We start from the raw sequence: 21543 nt of genomic DNA, 5'->3' as shown, positions 1-21543 counted from the left end.
ATACATACTGTTGTTTGTGGACCTAGTTGGGCCTCCTATTGACGAATGTAAGCACCAAAGCCTTTACACACTAATAACACACTAATAACACAAAAAAAGTATTCATACTGTTAGCAATGTGAATTATTATTTTACATATAAATAATTTAGGTACATTGATATTCATAAAGTGTTCTGAGTGTTACAACATTTGACATTCTTGTACAGCATTATTTCGTTAAGGTATACAGCAAATATAGGAATAGAGTTGAATAACCAACATTTATGCATAAAAAGGTTTGCCAAGATAGTTAAACTGTTGTGCTGTCTTGTCTTCCCTTTTATATGTTAAAAACGATCAAAAAATCAAATGAAGTCAAAATAAATACAAGTCAACGAGTATTGAAAAGCTCTTATAAATTCACTAAGATCTTCCATTGTTTTAATGTCTGAGTTACAATTAAACATTCAAGTCCAGGTTCAACCTTTGATGCAAGAAGTCATTACACGGTAAATCTCCTTCATCATTTTAAAGTTAACTTCTTTAGTTTTAGGTGGAACTGGAAAAGAGAGGTTACTGGTACTTATCTTTACTACAGAGGTATTAGAAAAAGTCTTGTAACATGTGTATTCTCTTAAAATGAGGTAAGATTAGTCCTTAATAAAATGTTTGGGATTTTTTGTCTAACCAGCTACATCCATCTATGACTAATGAAGCCATTTGTTGAGTAACCACAGAATAAGTCATCATCAATAAAATCATTGCTAGCAGGATTGCCTTTATCACTGTGTTAACTTGCTGAATAGTTCGAACAAGATTGTATTTTTCAGTGAAAGCATAGCAACAGAGTATGTTAAAACATTAGCAGAATTGTCTAAGGATGGACCAGATAGCTTTCTTCATCCATTCTTTGTAAAAGAAGGATTTTCTCTTTATTAATGTTATTCCAAATTGGGATTGTGTGTTGGGTGAAATTATGATTGTGTCAGTTTATATTAATGGATAATGGATGAATAGCAAATAACTTGACATGTAATTTAGAAACATCAAAGTCACATCTTAATATAAAATCAATACCACCAAAATTCCTTAATATCTTGGATGGAAAATCAGTCCAAAAGCTTTCACCTTTCCTAAGGAAATATTGTAATCATTTTAATTTGATGGTACCATTCACTGGATCAAAGCCAATTGCATTCAGACCGCCTTCCTCAACATATTTAAACATAGCATTTCTTGATTAATCAGAAATATCCAATGAATAAGATGGATATATAAGTTTAGATACATTTTCCATTTTTGTAAATGTGTCCAAAGATGCAAATCCATCTGAAGCCAGCTATTTAGGAGTTTTACTATTCTGTAAGCAGATATTGACTTGGGACAGTGCTTCCATTCACTACGCTAAGCCAACTAGAAGTGGCACGGCCGCTTGTCACTCCCCGATGTAAATTGAGTGCAGATTTGAGTCATGCATGCTCAGATTTAAATAGTCAACATGTCATACATTGGGGAGTGACACCGGTGTTGCACCGGACTAAAGCAGTGCATGCACTGAGACAAAAAAATGCGTTGGCCCACCTATCTACAGTTAGGAGAGACCGTGATAAGCCCTATTTCAACAAAAGGTGACGCATTCCTTTAACCGCATTCACTAATTTTGCTATTTGAATCTCAGACTCACAGTGATCTTTAAATGCTCTTTTAATGAATTACTCTGGGCTGAGATTTAGGAACCTTACTAAAAACGCTCAGGATGCTGAAAATGTTGGTGTAATATGACAATGGCTGGTGGATTTAAAACAAAAAAATACTAAGTTATTAAATCAATCAAATATGAAAATATCTGTCAGTGGCTTTTTGATCTTTACATTGTTAATTTCCTAACCTGGGCTGGGACACACATTTATACGGTTTATTGGACTTTAACTTATCATTGCACTTACAATAACAAGCGTAGTTGTCCTCAATTTAGGTCTGTACGTCTCATCTGCAGTTTTTCTTGCACCCACCGTGTGTGTGTGTGTGTGTGTGTAAGTGTGAGTGTGTGTGTGCACGTCAATCGTGGGGGGAACTGAGCAGCAGCCCCGCTCGCTGCAGAGCCATCAGATTGAAACAGCAGCCGCTTCAGTGACATAATAGTGAAAAATCGTTACCGCGTACATTGATGTTAAAATGTGTTACATGTTGGCAGGACGGTCTGAAATGTCTTGCACCGTCTTTCGCTGTACGTTTTGTTGGTAACTGTGAGCTGTTTGAGTCACACACGTCTCGTCTTCATAGCACAAACAAGGAAATGAATTTGACCCGATCTTTTTACCCCCGCTTGGTCAGTGGCTCTCAGAGTGCACGTGGGACTGCTGGAAGTGTGGCGAGTAATGAAAATGCGATAGGGGGTCCCGGCCATCAAACACTATCTTCCAGTCATGTGGGCCCCTGATTTGTCCGGGCCCATAAGAAACCGCGTACCCTGCTTACCAATAGTTACTCGTCTGTTGGTCCTGAATCAGACCCAGGTCTTATATTTTTCAATGCGGCTGCAGTGTGAACAACCAACGCGTCGCCATGGGATCTGCTCACGTAAAAGGCATCAGGGATCTGCGGCGATGTCCTGACATGCAAATCGGTCGTCTGATTACACAGATCTCTGTGGTGAATTTGCAGCGCAGCTATAATCTTGCAAAAGGCCAAAATAGCTAATAGCTAATAGCTTCTTTTCCTCTTCAGCATCTGCTCATTAACGTGCCGGCTGCCATTACACGGACATTTTGAAACTGTAGTGCAACAGTGGGCTGTATCTGATATCATTGTTATTGTTCTTTTGCACATGCGGGTCAGTTCAAAACCGCAAACAGTTCACATTGGAATCTGATATAGGCCACATTTTAAAATATAATGTGAACAGCCAAACAAAAAATTTAATCTGAGCAAAAAAATCTGAATTAAGCATTAATACTTGCAGTGTATCATAGAGATCTGCATTCAACTTCCAGTAATCTTTTTTATATTTATTACATTACATGTCATTTAGCTGATGCTTTTATCCAAAGCGACTTACAATTGCAATAAATGTCAGAGGTTGCTGGAGCAACTAGGGGTTAATTGTCTTGCTCAGGGACACATTTGTTGATGTATCAAACAAAATAATGGGAATAAAACCCACACCAGAGGCATGTGTCATCTCCACTGCGCCATCACCACCCCTATAGTCCTATTTCCTGGGTCCATTAAGATCAATTAAACAATGATCTTTTAAGGGAGTAGGCTGCTAATAACACATCAGTGTTCCCAGGCATAAACCTATTCTAGATTTTCAACTCCACGAAAACTGACTAACATCTAGATTCCTGTCTCTCGAGATGACCTGTCTATTAAAGTATTGGAGTCAATAAAGTCAAACTAAATGTTATTACTCTGATAAAAAGTAGCCAATATCTAGAAGGGCATCTATCCTGCCATTCGTCACAACCAATCAGATTTTGTGAAATAAATATACATTGGGAGCGCCTGTCAGACCTGCACTGAGAATGTTGGGAAGCTGAGTATTTCAGTGCAAGGTGTGGCTTTGTGAAGTTGTATCTATCTCTGTATGGTGGGCTACACACATGCCACGCAAGGGCACAGTTTGTCTACAGAGCGAAAAATCTGGGACGTATTTCCAAGATTTTACTCTGTCGCCCGTTGGCGAATCAAAAATCCGATCTAAAAAAAACCCAGCGCCCGTGCAACCAACCTACACCTTTAACATCCACTGCTTCTCTATTTTTCTCTTTCTTTACAGTAGAGTATTTCCCCGCCCCTTCCCCCTTTGTCACTCGATGCTCATTAGGGCTGTGATTGGCCAGTCGCAGGGATTCCTCCTCTTCTATTAGCTAGCTAGCAGATACGTCAATCCCGGTTTTTTCACTCGTGTGGGAGCAGAGACTGTTTATTTGTTAATATGAGCAATCTATGTGTGGGAGTTCCCTAGACTTGGAGATGGGGGGAAAGGCGTTCATCAAGCGGAATGAAGGTAAGAACGATTTTGTGTTTCCCTCCCTTAGAGTAGAGACGGCATTAAACCGCTAGCTACACAATTATTCTCACTGTGGGTACGATAGAGACGTAATGTGTCGGGGGAAAATTACAAGAAACATAAGACTTGATGATTTTTTTATGTGGTTCGCGTTACAGAACGAGAAGGCGTTGAGACATTAGCGACTGTTTCTCTCTATCTATTAAAAACACCTGTTTGTGTATTGGGGCATTTTAGCCGGACTATATCTACAGTATTTTGGCTTGCGGATGTAAAAACATTGCCTTACCCGTGTGCTTGTGTTTGTCAAATGTGCCTATTATTCCAGGACACAACCAACGTGTCTTTAATATTGTATATATCTCGTTTAAAACAGGGTCTCGCTCATTACTCAATAAGTTGGTCTGGATTCAGAGCCTCCCCTATCTTGGTCTCAGTTACTATGGAAACCCCACACCCCATCCCTCTCCATAAATATTTATAGAGCCTATACTTGCCAGAGGTAGGGCGAAATGAAAAAAAAAAGTGAGACAAATGTAACATTTGCCTAAACAAGGGCTGTTTCCTAGGTGATACATGTCAGAAAAAACACATTTGGGGTCAGTCAGTTACCCCAAATAATAGCCTAAACTGAAATGATGATAATAATACATAAGCAGAGGTGGAAAAAGTACTACAATATTGTACTCAAGTACAAGTAAAAATACCTATCTGAAAAATGACTCAAGTAAAAGTAATATTTTAAATGTAGCTACTTTACGTAAAAGTTACTTTACATTTTTTTTTTTTAAACAACTGTAAAACAGGGTGGGGGGATCTCTCCCATGTAGTGAAAAGAGGGTAAGGGGTTTATAATCCAAAACTATTTTGTTTTTAACTAAAGAAAAATATATACAAACGGATATACAGCTTCTAGACACCTAATGTTCTCAGCCCAGAGTAGCAGCTAGCACCTACACACCTAATGTTCACAGCCCAGACTAGCAGCTAGCATCTACACACCTAATGTTCACAGCCCAGAGTAACAGCTAGCATCTACACACCTAATGTTCACAGCCCAGAGTAGCAGCTAGCACCTACACACCTAATGTTCACAGCCCAGAGTAACAGCTAGCATCTACAAGGCAGGCAAGGCAAGGCAAGGCAAGGCAGCTTTATTTGTATAGCACTTTCAGCACAAGGCAATTCAAAGTGCTTTACACAAAATCAGTTAAACAAGATAAACACAGTAAAAAAGTTAAAAATCACAAGCATTAAAAACCGTAAAACACATGAATAGACAGTTAAAAACAAGAGAACATAAAACACAAGAATAAAATTTACAGTGCAGCATAAGATTAATAAAGAAATGATTAGTCATTTAAGAAAGGCAGCATCAAATAGAAAGGTCTTCAGCCTTGATTTAAAAGAACTGAGAGTAGCAGCGGATCTACAGGTTTCTGGGAGTTATTCCAGATATGAGGACATAGAAACTGAAGCTGCTTCACCCTGTTTAGTTCGACTCTGGGGACAGAAAGCAGACCTGTCCCAGATGACCTGAGAGGTCTGGGTGGTTCATAGTGTAGTAGCAGATCAGCAATATATTTTGGACCTAAACCGTTAAGTGATTTATAAACTAGCAAGAGTACTTTGAAATCAATTCTTTGAGACACAGGAAGCCAGTGTAAAGACTTCAGAACTGGAGTGATGTGATCCAGTCTCTTGGTCTTAGTGAGGACTCGAGCAGCAGCGTTCTGAATCAGCTGCAGCTGTCTGATTGATTTTTTAGGGAGACCTGTAAAGACCCCGTTACAGTAGTCAAGTCTACTGAAGATAAAGGCATGGACAAGTTTTTCCAAATCCTGTTGACACATAAGTCCTTTAACCCTTGATATGTTCTTAAGGTGATAGTAGGCTGACTTTGTAATTGTCTTAATGTGGCTGTTAAAGTTCAGGTCTGAGTCCATGACTACACCAAGATTTCTGGCTTTTTCTGTTGTTTTTAACATTGTTTGTTGAAGCTGAGCGCAGACTTTTAATCGTTCCTCTCTTGCTCCAAAACACCACCTCAGTTTTTCCTTCATTTAATTTCGAAAGTTCTGGCACATCCAGCCGTTAATTTGTTCGATGCACTTATCAGTTTTTGTATTGGACTATAGTCCCCTGGCGATAAGGTTAGTAAATTTGTGTGTCGTCCGCTAACTGGTAACTTATTTTGTTTTTCTCCATAATCTGAGCCAGTGGAAGCATGTAGATGTTAAACAGAAGAGGCCCCAGAATGGAGCCTTGCGGAACTCCGCACGTCATATTTGTACGCTCAGATGCATTTACCTATAACACAAAGTAATCCCTATTCTTTAGGTAGATTCAAACCAGTTTAGTACTAGCCAGAAAGGCCAACGCAGTTTTCCAATCGGTCTAGTATTATGTCGTGGTCGACCGTGTCAAATGCAGCACTGAGATCAAGTAATACTAAGATTGAAATTTTGCCATTATCTGTGTTAAGGTGGATGTCATTAAGACTTTGACAAGAGCCTTTCAGTGCTGTGGTTGGTGTCGGAAACCCGACTGAAAGGTATCAAAACTGTTGCTTAGTGACAAGAAATGGTTGAGTTGTTGAAAGACTACTTTTTCAATGATTTTACTTAAAAACGGAAGGTTGATATTGGCCTATAGTTGCCATTAGTGACTTGTCTAGTTGTTCTTTTTTAAGAGTGGCTTGATTACTGCAGTTTTCAGGGCCTGTGGAAAGATTCCTGAAAGAAGAGATGTTCACAATCTGTGAAGATCAAGTCAAACAATTGGAAACTTTTTGAAAAGTCCCGTTGGTAGACATCAAGGCAACAGGTCGAGGTTTTCCAGATGTTGAATAATGTCCTCCAGGTTTGTATGGTTGATCGTGTGAAATTCTGTCATATTGGAACTATTTTGCTTGAACACTGGGACACACATTCCTGAACTTGATATGGAGGCACTGACTGTTTGTCTAATCTTTGAATTTTGTCTTTGAAGAGAGCAAAGTCATTGCAGCCTTGGTAGATAAAGTTCAGATGCTACTGGTACTGGAGGGTTTGTTAACCTATCAACAGTAGCAAAAAGCACGTGAATTATTATTGTTTCGAGATAATATCAGAGAAAAAGGACCTTCTTGCATTCCTCGTTCCAAATTATAAATGCGAAGTCTCTCTTTAGGATTTATAATGGACCGGAGATTTGTTTTTCTCGCCACCTTCGTTCAGCTTTCCTACACTCTCTTTTTTCTGTTCTCACCGTAGGACATTTCTCCATGAGATCTTTTCTTACCAGAGACAACTTTGACCTTTGGGAGCAATGGCATCAATAACATTTGTATTTTACAGTTGAATTATCTACAAGCTCAGTGACTGAAGCCCAGAGAGGGCTGGTGTGGAGGAAAAAAGCTGTATAAATGTGTCACTGTGTTTTTCAGTGATATACCGTTTTCTGATTATCTTTGTTTGACACTTTTGGGCACAGAGATAGTGCCGTTAAAGAAACCACAGGAATGATCTGAGAGAGCAACGTCAGTCACCACAACCTTGGAAAGTTCAGACCTTTGGACATCAAGTCCAGAGTGTGCCCCTTATGTGGTGGGCTCCATCACAGCTGAGTCAGTCCATAGTTCTCAAAAACACAACACAGCTCTTTTGTCCCCCTGTCCTGGGGCTGTCAACATGAATGTTAAAATCACCGCAATGATTACACATCAAAGTTAATGCAGATATAGACAGCAATTCAGTGAAGTCATCAGAAGGTTGCGAATATTTAGTCCTGTATATTTAGAAACATCGCTGAGGGGAAGATCTTAATTGAAGAGCAACATATCAAAAGAAACAAAATTTCCACAACATATTGCGTACAGTGGAATGAGTCATTAAACAAAATGGCGACTCCACCTCCTTTCTTATTCACTCTATCTCACTCATAAAACTGAGTTAGGGAGGCTGACTCGATGAAACAGCAGCGCTGTTATTTGGTCTAACCAGGTTTCAGTTAAAACATAAAATCTAGATTGTGCTTAGTAATAAAATCATTGATTAAAAATGATTTTCCTGCCAAACCGGACGTTTAGTAAGGCTAGTGTTAGTGTTTTTTCATTTTTTGGGACAGGCTGTAGCTGACGAATGGATGCTAAATTTGCTAAGTTTGCAGTTAAGTGCTTATTCACCATTCTTTTCCTATTACCTATCACAACAGAAATTGAGGAAGATTGAATCCACAGGGCCCGGCTTGTCTTGAAGAGTCATTAGTATCCTAGTCCTCGCAAGGCCGCGCACATATCAGATATGCTTGCCATGTTGCACACAACGTCCTTATCAGTCTGGGGGGAAGGAGTTTTCTGACATCCTGGTAGTGGTCTTGGCGTTTTACTTTTGCCCGGGGTTGAGCCACCTACCATTAGTGTCTACACACCAATGTTCACAGCCCAGAGTAGCTGCTAGCATCTACACGCTAATGTTCACAGCCCATAGTACAGCTAGCTTCTATACACCTATGTTCACAGCCCAGATTACAGCTATCTTCCCCACACCTAATGTCACAGCCCAGAGTAGCAGCTAGCACCTACACACTAAATGTTCACGCCAGAGTAGCAGCTAGCACCTACACACCTAATGTTCACAGCCCAGACTAGCAGCTAGCATCTACACGCTAATATTCACAGCCCAGAGTAGCAGCTAGCACCTACACACCTAATGTTCACGCCCCGAGTAGCAGCTAGCACCTACACACCTAATGTTCACAGCCCAGACTAGCAGCTAGCATCTACACACCTAATGTTACAGCCCAGAGTACAGCTAGCACCTACACACTAATGTTCACAGCCCAGACTACACGCTAGCACCTACACACCTAATTTCACAGCCCAAGTAACAGCTAGCATCTCACACCTAATGTTCACAGCCCAGAGTAGCAGCTACACCTACACACCTAATGTTCACAGCCCAGAGTAACAGCTAGCATCTACACACCATTTCACAGCCCAGAGTACTGCTAGCATCTACACTCTAAGTTCACAGCCCAGAGTAGCAGCTAGCTTCTATACACCTAATGTTCACAGCCCAGATTAGCAGCTATCTTCCACACACCTAATGTTCACAGCCCAGAGTAGCAGCTAGCACCTACACACTAATGTTCACAGCCCAGAGTAGCAGCTAGCACCTACACACCTAATGTTCACAGCCCAGAGTAGCAGCTAGCATCCTACACACCTAATGTTCACAGCCCAGAGTAGCAGCTAGCACCTACACACCTAATGTTCACAGCCCAGACTAGCAGCTAGCACCTACACACCTAATGTTCACAGCCCAGAGTAACAGCTAGCATCTACACACCTAATGTTCACAGCCCAGACTAGCAGCTAGCACCTACACACCTAATGTTCACAGCCCAGAGTAACCGCTAGCACCTACACACCTAATGTTCACAGCCCAGAGTAGCAGCTAGTATCTACACACCTAATGTTCACAGCCCATGTAGCAGCTAGCTCCACACACCTATGTTCACAGCCCGAGTAGCAGCTAACACCTACACACCAAATGTTCACAGCCAGAGTAGCGCTAGCACCTACACACCTAATGTTCACAGCCCAGACTAGCAGCTGGCATCTACACGCTATGTTCACGCCCAGAGTAGCAGCTAGCACCTCACACACCTAATGTTCACAGCCCAGACTACAGCTAGCATCTACACACCTAAGTTCACAGCCCAGACAGCACTACACCTACACACCTAATGTTCACAGCCCAGTAACAGCTACCCTACACACCTAATTTTCACAGCCCAAGTAGCAGCTAGCACCTACACACCTATGTTCACAGCCCAGACTAGCAGCTAGCACCTACACACCTAATGTTCACAGCCCCAGAGTAACAGCTAGCATCTACACACCTAAGGTTCACAGCCCAGAGTAGCAGCTAGCACCTACACACCTGTTCACACCAGAATAACCCTAGCATCTACACACCTAATGTTCATAGTCCAGACTAGCAGCTAGCTTCTACACACCTAATGTTCACAGCCCAGACTAGCAGCTAGCATCTACACAGCTAATGTTCACAGCCCAGACTAGCAGCTAGCTTCTATACACCTAATGTTCACAGCCCAGACTAGCAGCTAGCTTCTATACACCTAATGTTCACAGCCCAGACTAGCAGCTAGCTTCTATACACCTAATGTTCACAGCCCAGACTAGCAGCTAGCATCTACACAGCTAATGTTCACAGCCCAGACTAGCAGCTAGCTTCTATACACCTAATGTCACAGCCCAGACTACACTAGCCACTACCATCACTTTTCACAGCCCAGACTAGCAGCTAGCTTCTATACACCTAATGTTCACAGCCCCGACTAGCACTAGCATCTACACACTAATGTTCACCAGCCCAGACTAGCAGCTAGCTTCTATACACCTAATGTTCACAGCCAGACTAGCACTAGCATCTACACACCTAATGTTCACAGCCAGACAGCAGCTACATCTACACAGCTAATGTTCACAGCCCAACTACAGCTAGCTTCTATACACCTAATGTTCACAGCCCAGACTAGCACTAGCATCTACACACCATAATGTTCACATCCCAGACTACAGCTAGCTTCTATACACCTAATGTTCACAGCCCAGACTAGCAACTAGCTTCTAATACACCTAATGCGCCCTACTGAGTACAGCCCAGACTAGCAGCTAGCTTCTATACACCTAATGTTCACAGCCCAGACTAGCAACTAGCTTCTATACACCTAATTAGCCCGTATGAGTTTATTAGATGTATACATTTAGCCAGTGTCCTACATACGTTGTCCTACGGGTTGCTAGTACTAGACAAAAATTAGAAATGCCACAAAACCTGTTGTTTTGCGCCTGGTAGGCAGCTTAGATGCTAATCATTTGTCACTGCAGTGCAGGAGTCAACACATTTTTCCAAGGGCCACAATTTTTCTAAGCAGACACTCCGGGAGCCAGACTTTCAAATAAAGAAAATCCAATTAATTTATACCTAATATGGCTATTTTGGTTTTAATGTTTATATTTTTGGGCTTTTCCACCTTTATGTGAAAGAAAAGCTAGGTGAGAAAGGGGAGAGAGATGGGGAAGACATGCAGGAAATCATCGCACATCGGATTTGATCCCTGAACCTCTGCATCGAGGCATAAAACTCAAAATGTGCGCCTCTACCCACTGAGCCACCCGGACGCTAATAGGGCTATTCTTGTTTGAAATTTTCAGTCTATTAAATCTAGTAGCCAACTCGGTGAACCCGGAAATGTTGAGTACACCAAAGTTTTATTGCAGAAGTGTGAAGTATGGGTCCCCAGTATACGGAAAATGACGGATGCTAATTTGCATATGTTGAGCAATTTGCATAATTAGCATAATTAGCATTATTAGCTTAATCGTCCAGTTTGACTACATATTTTGCACTGTATGGCCAATTTCTACAATATGTGAGTGGTTTTAGAGGTTTTAGAGGATGCTGATTTCTTTTCTGGCATTTTCAGATTTCAAAGAGGTAATTATTACTTAGTGATTATTTAGGTAAGTTCCAATTACTTTCAGGTGTAATTATAGGTTATTTTTAGGTAAACCCAATCTTACATTTCAGAATCATGAGGTGTTTTGTGAATGTTGATGCATTGTTTTTAGGGTTTAGTTAAGCTGGAACCCTCCTGACACTTTTGAATATCCAGCTTTTGGATAAATGATGAATCTTTGTTTGGCTGAATGTTTAGCATTTCGGAGGGGAAAAAAGCAATGCAAGTATTTGAAATAAACTTCTTCTGATCTTGCAACTGTACGTACATATTAATAGGCTAGCTATTAAGACTTTAAGAACTATGTGCAAATATACACTTTATATATGCCATACAAGACAGACCCGTAAGTCGCTAGGGCAACGTCCAAATGGCTGCCATGTTGGTCCCCACGTCGCAAGATCCACAAGGGCCCAGTTAAAACTCCACCAAATGCAAGAATTAAAATTGAGTCTGGGCCAAAAGAGTCAGCCCACAGACACAAGGCTAACCAAGAGGGCTACCTCCGCACTACACAAAGCACACATTGGCTACCACCTTAGGCAAAACTGCTATGACTCACAATGAATTAACAAAAGGCAGCCTCATCAGCTTTACTGACCACATGATATTACTTCCTACATTGAAAGTACACAGGGTTTTCTCAGCCTTGTTTGTTGTGCTTGTTTTTCAAGACTTTGTTGACTAGGTAGGGTGTAGTCAATGAGAGCATGTAGGCTACTCTGTGGAGCTCTGTCCTTTTCTTCTATGTCTCTTCAGGTCCTTTGCAGACACCTGCAAATATCTGTCAAAGATGACAAATGTTTGGGTGTCGTAACAATTAAGCCAACGTCCCCTGTGGCTGCAAGATGTGCCACCTGTCCCAGACGATGGCAAAACCATGATAAATGAGCTGGGATGCAATGACAACATCTGGTGGCTGGGTATGGCAGACTGGAACCATGAATTAGCTAAGAGAACAGTTAGCCTCCACTGGTAAGCTGATGCTAATTTAGCTAACAGCTATTTTGACTAATCACTAGCTGACAGTTTGATTAAGCCTAAAATAACGTTATTCAAACTAAACAGTACGAAAAGCAGCAACAGCTAAATTAAGATTTTACAGTAATAATAAAGATAAGTATTGAGTGATTGTATTTTATATAAGCACAAGTAAAGTAAAACTGACGTAACAGCTGTTATATATTTCAACAGTTATTTTAGTTTTGAGGGTCTTTAACATGCTGTCTCAGCTGGTGGTTAGCTGAATTAGCTGTCAGCTAAACGAAAATTAGCTTTCCAGTGGCGGGGAACGGACTTTCTTTAACTATCTACGGGAACAGATTGTGCAGTATCGTAAGGTCATAAATCCGCGTTCATCATGATATTATCTGCGCATGCTTGAACATCTTGCACATGCGCAGGACAGATCGTGTACCAACAAGCTCTATTGCGGAGCACACAACTTAAGTTATGTTGTACCAAAAATGATCGTTCCTTAAAGTTTTGGTGGTTTGTGATTAGCTCGCACTGTTGCTTGCTCTGGAGGAGACTACTAGAACTGTTGGGTCCTTGTAAATTCTGGAGTGTGGTCTATCTGTATAGTGTCTTGAGATAACTCTTGTTATGAATTGATACTATAAATAAAATTGAATTGAATTGTTCGATATGGCTATGAGTTAATAACGCCGGCGTTCTGTTTAAGGAAGACATGCTTTTTGGTGAAACTACTTTCTTTAATGATTAAGTTTTCCATAATAATAAATGTTTCAACTACTTTAAAACTAGACTATGCTCCCTTGCTTTACTACATACTTATTACAACTACAACAGCTAGCTGCCACATCTTATTTGCAGGAAAACATGACTAACCTCAAAAAATGTCAACAAATTTAGGTTATCAACATTTACATCAAGAGCAAGAGTTGAAATGTAAGGTTATAGTGTTTACCATGAAAATAACCTAAACGTTTGTCCAGAGTAATAAAATGTGTCTAAATTAATCCAAATTTGTTTATAGAATTGCCATTTGAAGTCTGAAAGTGCCAGAAGAATTCAGCACTCCTCTAAATCATTCCAATATTGTAGAAACTGATGGCACAGTGCAAAATCATTGTTGATTGGCCGATTCCGCTAATTCTGCTAATTTTGCTAATGAACAAAGATTCATCATTTATCCAAAAGCATGTGATATCAAAAGTGTCAGGAGGGGATTCAGCTTAACTAAACCCTAAAAACAATGCATCAACATTCACAAAAAACATGATTCTGAAATGTAAGATTGTGTTACCATAAAAATAAACTATAATTACACCTGAGTAATTGGAACTTACCTAAATAAATCACAATAAGTACTAAAATTACCTCTTTGAAATCTGAAAATGCCAGAAAAGAAATCAGCATCCTCTAAAACCTCTAAAACCACTTACATATTGTAGAAATTGGCCATACAGTGCAAAATATGTAGTCAAACTGGACGATTAAGCTAATAATGCTAATTATGCTAATTATGCAAATTGCTCAACATATGCAAATTAGCATCCATCATTTTCCGTATACTGGGGACCCATACTTCACACTTCTGCAATAAAACTTTGGTGTACTCAACATTTCCGGGTTCACAATGGGGCTCTATGGGCTGGCTACTAGACTATATTAGTGAATGAATGCTATCTTTTTACATGTATTAGTGTGAGCAAACTTGTAAAAACATGTCAGACAACAGACTCTTACTTTTAGTGGACAGAAATCAAGACTGCACAATTGCCCCTTTAGGTTACATTGCAGCTCTATTTGCGTCACTTTGTCACTGCGATCTCGCTCAATACTGGTTAATCTGCTGATTTCTAGTCTGACAGGCTGCAGCACCTAATTGGACATTACATTATGGATATGCGGAGCAGCTTTCACTTTCATCACTGAAACTGGCTTCACCAACTCAATGTGTGGCTGACCTAATATAGAGCCCGTCCCCTGGCAGTAGAGAGGCAGGCGGACTGTCCGAAAGAAGCACAGTCCATGGAAAAAAGACGCTTTGTAATTAACGTTTAAAGATTTAAAATTCACTTATCCTTCGTGTTGATCATGTGACTCAGCAGGCGGACTAACCGCGCCACCAGAACATAAACAGTAGGGCGCAGATTGTAGATATTATATTTCTGATATTTACTTAGTTAAAATCACTTTAATATATGCGTAGGAAAAAATGATCAGTCCTTCATTAGTCGATACACGATCTAATCGCCAATCAGCACAAGCTTAGAGAGCCGTATCTGCCATTTTTGAAATTCTAAACACAAAAAGAGGAAACAAGGAAGTCTCAGTGTAAGGAGGCGGTATAGTAATGAGAGTCTGAAAAAGCCAAGGACAATTTTTTTTTTTTAACTTGGTTTTGCCAAATTGGACTGTTTACGTGCGCTCTGACATTGTGACGCGTCCCAGGAGTTAGTGTTTTCCTTGGCGCCGATGTAGTCAAGGAACTGGGGCAGAGGCAAAAAACTTTTCTTGAATTGTCTCAACCTCTCATGACTATGGAAGTTGATGGCAGGCTTTGAGCTTATTGGCTGTTGTTGTAGGCCAAATTTAAAATGACAGATTTTAGACTTGAGCCTGTGTATGAGCTAATATGTAGACAACCAGGCTGATTAGATCCTAGGAAATGTATCATTATTGTATCAGGGCTCAAAAAAATGAGGTTTTAGCCAGTGCTAAAGAAATATCACTAGCGCCAAAACGTCTTTTCAGCAGCCAGCCTCCCTGAGGTTGATTTGACTGGATCTGAACGCACCTGTATAGCGCTGGGTGGTATCTCTGTTTGCAGAGCAGGCTTCACAGGACTCCCAGTGACCATGCTGCTCTGTGGACTGGCCGCTGACTGCTGCTGACGGACGCGGAGCTCTTCTTTGTGGCGGGCTGCGCTGCCGTCTAGCAGTATTAAACTGAGTTTTATAATCTGTTAAAACTTCTCATAGTAGTGTAGTTATTCCCCTGTTTTTTTGAACAGTTTTTTTAACACCATTGAGTGCTTTAGTGGCATTGCCCTGACTCCCTGATAAAATGCGGAGACGTTGTCCCTCTCCGTCTCTCAGTTGTGCCCCTTCATGTAACAGCAGCAATAAAACGTATGATATAAATGTATTTCACACATTTGCAATGAATTCGCCTTTCACATGCATGCCAAACCGTATGGTCGGTCTGTTACTCTACTTTAGGCCGTCAGGCTAGTCAACATTACGGACAATTTTTTATCAATATTTCAAAATAGAAAACATTACACTTCAACACTATTGTATTATTGTACAAATTAGCTACAACAATAATAACACTTACCTAGTCGCTCCTACATTTTTCAACCAAGGTGTGCTCCTTGGAAAAAAAAGATATGGTTATGCCCGGTTCATACTAATCAAATTAACTGGACATTGTGGTCACTTATAGCCGGTTGCAAAAAAACTCATCTTACTGTATATCATTGTATTTAAAACAAGCCAACTCGTCCAATCCAGCGCACATGATTGGCCACCACAGCGTGACACAGGATTGCATTTCTCAAAAAGTTGACTCAGTCTCACCTTTTTGTCCCCTGCGACAGTCTGGAGCCCTGTGTATAGTGTATTGTTGAATGTGCAGATGGTGAAAATATCACTTGAAGCTAATCACCCTGCCGGACATTGTTCCAGTTTCTTTGTTAAATGATTCTGTTACATGTCTAATGTTGTGCTGTGTTCTCCCTGTAGGTCTGCAGTCTGTCAGAGTGTGAGTAACAGGGCAGAAGCATGGCTGCTGGTGAGCACAAAACAAACGCACATATCCAGCTTAGATCAATTACTTTTATATTTGTATTGTTGCTTGGCTTGCTATTTCAAACAGGTGACACCATAATATAGAAAACAGTCCATCCTTTTAATTGAAACCATGTAACCCACAAACACACTGAAATGTGTTGTCAGTTTAACACTTTTAAGTTTCTTTTAATATGTATCTGTCACTTTTTGAAATCCACATGAACTACTCTTCACATGGACATAAAATAACCCACTGCACAGCAATGTCTTAAAAACAAAAGTCTATTTTAAAGCTAGTTCACATGTTACTGCTTTTATTTCCTCACAAGCAATGTAGCATTTAAAATGCTTTTTTTGTAAACAGAGTACACAATAAAAGTAGACAATAAAATATAGCTGAGGACATGTGTATGTTGGGGCCGATTTTGCAGTTTTTTATTCCTGTGGAATACATTTATTTATTATTTAGCTTAATATCACAAATCACAAAGTTGGTTTGGTATGAGTTGAGTACAAATATTGATTAAAAAACAGTTTTATTGATTCAAAATTGGTCCACCACAGGCTGTGATCAAAACTCAACACATCCCAGGTCTGTTACCTAGCAACTATTTGTTATGCTAACCGGTTGAACCGTCATTTGTGATTATGACAACTCTGGCAAATTAAAAAGTAGCCTACATTAGCAACCCGTGCCGATGGCTTCATGGCACTAAATCTATAGACAGTTGTTCCGGACGGAGACCAGTGAAGGACAATAGAATCTCTTTTCCGGGGATGGCTGTGCGTTACTGTGCAGCCTCCAACTGAGCTCGACGACGTAGATGTGACGTCGGCAACCTGTCTGAAAGTTTTAAGTCTCCTGGTAGCTGTGCCAAGAGAAATCTCAATCATTCCCAATCAGCAGAGACGGAGAGCACAGGTACATTTTAGGAGATAACATAGACACAAGCAAATTACTGTTAACTAACATGCTAGTTAACGTTAGTAATGACATCTAAACAGCTGATGTAAGTCAAAACTGTCTGCGAGCTTCTCCTGATAATACGGTGATTTGGCGACTATGCTTCAGCAAGTCACGTGGTTATGACGCAATCGTTTATATGCCTATTTTTACAAAAACGTCTGCTACGGAGCCATAACATGAGGTATAAGGTAATGGAACCTTTTATACATTGTTGTGTTTCTTTAGAAATAAACAACGGTCAAATAAAGTCTTTTAACGCTTCAGATGTAAAGTTATTCGCTGTCAAAGTGACATCAAAATGAATGGCAGTGAATGGGATGCTAATGGCAAGTGATGGCTTTGTAGGACGTCATGGGAGCTACGCTTAGAGGGGCGAGGCACTAAATCCAACTAGTATTGCAAGCAATACTGCTACTACGTTTTAATAGTAATGCTGTTTTCTGATTGAAATAGCTTTTCACAGTAGCTCGGCTCTTTTATTGATCAAATAGTGTGGTAGCGTTATATTTCCCAGAGCATTCTGAAGCTCAAGCTTCTGCTGCAGTCTGAAATAGAACTACTATGGTTTAGGGCTGCATGATTAGTCTAATCACAATTGCATTGTCACTCTGTGCTCTCTGATGCGGGCTCTTAGACCATGGTCTGGAAGGACAGGGAAGTACATTATGTGCTGTAGTACAGCATTTTGTGAGAAAAAATTGTAAATCTCCCACAAATTGCAACAGAAAATCTGGCAAATGTTTATTACTCTTAAAAGTTTCCTCTATAATACATAAAAAAGTCCTAAAAGAGCCAAGTGGTACCACAAAGCAGTTATTATAAGCTCACTGCAGGAAAAAAAAAACTTGTGGCATAGAGGCGCATTACCGGCACCATGTGGTCGGTAGTCTACACTCTCATCAGTCTCACTCCACAGCGGCTGAGACAAGTGCGATGCCTAGTGGTAAACTCGCTATACCATTCTGGTGTTAAGCTTGTTATCAAACTGGTGACCCCAACGAAAATGTAACTGGAAAGACAAGAAGATTCAGGAACTTTTGTTGGTAAGAGCTGTCGCCTTCTTATGGGAATAATGTGCAAATTCAAAATGTATTAAAGAATGGCCTGATAATAAGGATTTTATGGTAATACTATTAATTCTTACATTTCAATGTCATATGCCATACACTGTTGACAATGTCAATGGTGTGGTTAAAACAGTGAGTGGGTTTACGTACAATCTGACTGAAACTAATTAAATCTAGTAGTAACATGAAGGCAACGCTGAGGCTGTCGTTATCAACGTCCACATGAATATCAAAATCACCTTCAAGAATTACTTAGTCAGATTTAGTTTTTAAACTGAGAGAATTAAAATAAAATATGAATATATGAATATAAAATTCAGATTACAGACAAATGGAATTGGCTGTAATGTTTGTTGACTGTAAGAGACTAAGAACAAGGCTTTCAAGTGAGTTATAATTTAGTTTAGGCTTTATAATAGGCTTGAGTCGAAGATGGCTGCAGCATTGCTCTCCTTAACTGGGACCCCGAGGAATATGAGTATTAATATGACTGGGAAGAGTGGATTCATTTAGGTTAATATATTCTTCATGACACAGCTAGCCTTTACTAGTACAGATTTAGATGACAAAGATCTGATATTAAAAAAAAACCTATTTAATTCTCCTATTTTTGTTCTGTAGCCTTCCTGGATGGCAAGGATGCTCACTCTGTCCTGAAGCGTTTTCCGCGGGCTAATGGCTTCCTGGAGGAGTTGAGACAGGGGAACATTGAGAGGGAATGTGGTGAGGAGAGCTGCAGCTTTGAAGAAGCAAATGAAGTGTTTGAGAACAAAGAGAGAACGGTGAGCCAGTGCAACTTCTTCAAATATATTATATTTATCAGTTATAATAGCATGATATTAGTATAGTGATTGTGGAGTAGAGACTAACTGTGGTAATAAAGGCCTTACCACAGCCAGTACCTTTACGTGTACACTAGGGCTCCATGATTCAATACAATCATAATCTAGATTCAGGTCTATATGTGGTGTCATTTTTCTGTGATAATGATTCTGCTATGTTTGTATCTGGAGTAACAAATGACAAGGGTGCGTTACGCCACACGACAAACAAAGGAAGGAGAGCGACTAAACCGAATCAGTGGTTGCGCCTATCCAGTATGCTTTGTGGGAAGACCTGACCCTACTCTGCCTCTGATACTTCACTCTGATATCTCCATGCTCTAAAGAAACAAGGCTTTTGTACTACATAATTATGGCCTACAATTATTCACTGATTCATCAATAAAAATGTTATCTGCTGTGCTGAGTCGCTCCTGGTTAGCTTTATAGCTAGGCTAACATTAGCAGCGTAGCAGCCAATCAGAGGCAGAGTAGGGGCGGGTCTTCCCACAAGGCATCACTAGGTGCTTCAATTCAGTGTTGTCTCTTCACAGAAAGATGGGGGAAGGACATTGATTTTAAGGTCAAATGCACTGAAAACAATAATTGACGCACCATTTGCATTGTGTATCATTTGAAGTGTCTCACAGGGCACAATGCAAACCTTTTTCCTAAAGAGCACATGTGCTAGGGGCGCAATGAAAATGTATCAAATAATGTGTTTTTCTTTCACAAAAAGAAATACAAGGAGACATTTACAAGCAAAGGGATTTCATTCATTTAATAGAACTAACACTCGCTCTTGTTCCTCTCACTCAACCACTCACTCACTGACGTCTGTCATATAACGCACCTGGCAGTCTCGCTCTAACATACGCTACTCTCGTAACTATTTTAAAATTCATATTCTATTGATCAGTACACTGAATATAAAGTAGTTGTGTAACAGACCACCACGGTTCGGCATGCATGTGAAATGTAAAATACATGTTAAATACAGTTCTACTGTTGCTGTGAATCCGCCTACACATGGTCAGGGGCAGCACTTCCTCTGTCTCTACCGCTCCCCCGTAGAAAAAGCAACAACGCTTACCTGTACTGGGGACGGCAGATAGACGTCTCCTCTGTAACATCTGCTCCGCTACTTCAGTAAACAGGGTTAGCAATGCTGATAAAGCGGTTGCAACTGTGGTTACTAGGGATGAGCGAGTACAGCATTATCTGTATCTGTATCTGTTTACCACATGAATTATCTGTATCCGGATCCGTACTCGGACTGGGCGGAGCCTAAACCGGAAGTGGTCAGATTCAACCCGGAATTGGGTCGGATTGTCTTGAAATGTGCGGGGCTTTAACCGGTATGTTATTTAAGCATGCAATTGATATGGGTTGATCAGAAATTGTTATATTTATTGCTGATTAGAAAAGTATTTACATGACAGCATCAGCATTGAGCTTCAGATCAGTGGTGTTGTCATGGTAACAAACAAACTATATACAGTATATAAGTTTTGCAACAGTAAACACAACAATGTGGTTGCAGTTATTAAGTAAAATGTAATGAACAAGAGTTTTCATACTCAATAATATAACTCTTTTTTTAACTTTTAATTTTTCTATGAACAGTGTGATAATTTATGGTTTTTTGGTTCTTTTTTATTTTCACACCAGGTATGTGTGAGTGTGTGTGTGTCTGTGAGTGATTAAGAGATACAGAGAGAGAGAGGGGGTCGGGGGGTTGGAATGTGTTTGTGTGTGTTAACTAATTTGTAATATTATTTATACTGCAACTGCCTTTTATTTTTTTTTTATCAAACACAGAAAGTTTCAGACACTCAAAAAAAATGGTTAGAGCCAGCAGGCACTTAAAAAAAAAAAAAAAAACTCTGACGGCAGAGATGCAACCCGAGTAGCATTCTACCAAGCACTATGTCTGAACAATCCCCACGGTTACCAGAAGTCTCCTGGTTACTAGGTACTAGTTCAAACCGAAGTATAAAACAAACCTGAAGCTGAAGAAACCCTAAATGTTAACGGGAAAGCCCCGCGGACCTGAGAAGAGAGCTGTTCACTTCTCCGTGTCCTGAGTGTGTGTAAGTGAGCACAGCCGGTGGGACACAACAACAGAAGGAATCTGTATGTGTAGGGAGGGGCGCTGGTGACTGTCTGTCCTATCTACAGGGGACTAGTAGTGGAAGAGGGGTGAGGGATGCGTGTGGGGGTACTAGGCCTAGCACGAGCAATGCAGTGTGGGGAGGGGCGCTGTGACTAGCCTATCACAGAATAGTGTATTGGAGAGGCGCTGTGACTAGTACTGTGACTAGCCTATCACAGAGCAGAGACACAGGCAATGGAGACTTTCATTGAATCCGAGTACAGATATTGACTCGCATTACTCGT

At 40.4% G+C, this 21543-nt stretch overlaps 1 protein-coding gene across 2 annotated transcripts in view; it reads left to right on the top strand.

The window, feature by feature from the left end:
• The first annotated feature begins 3744 nt into the window (after positions 1-3744).
• Positions 3745-21543, top strand: part of prrg3 (proline rich and Gla domain 3) — a 62594-nt gene continuing 44795 nt past the window's right edge. The window contains exons 1-3 of one of the 2 annotated variants that reach the window (XM_032511907.1): positions 3745-3992; positions 16241-16289; positions 18944-19104. In XM_032511907.1, coding sequence (XP_032367798.1) covers positions 16280-16289; positions 18944-19104 — 171 coding nt within the window. In that variant the 5' untranslated portion in view covers positions 3745-3992; positions 16241-16279. The remainder of the gene's footprint in view (positions 3993-16240; positions 16290-18943; positions 19105-21543) is intronic. The other variant, XM_032511906.1, reaches the window with a different exon arrangement.

The sequence above is a fragment of the Etheostoma spectabile genome, unplaced genomic scaffold (genome assembly GCF_008692095.1).
Source record: "Etheostoma spectabile isolate EspeVRDwgs_2016 unplaced genomic scaffold, UIUC_Espe_1.0 scaffold512, whole genome shotgun sequence".
In the NCBI taxonomy this organism is placed as follows: domain Eukaryota; kingdom Metazoa; phylum Chordata; class Actinopteri; order Perciformes; family Percidae; genus Etheostoma; species Etheostoma spectabile.
Note: the sequence above shows the minus strand (reverse complement) of the source record. Positions and strands in the feature narration are given on the sequence as shown.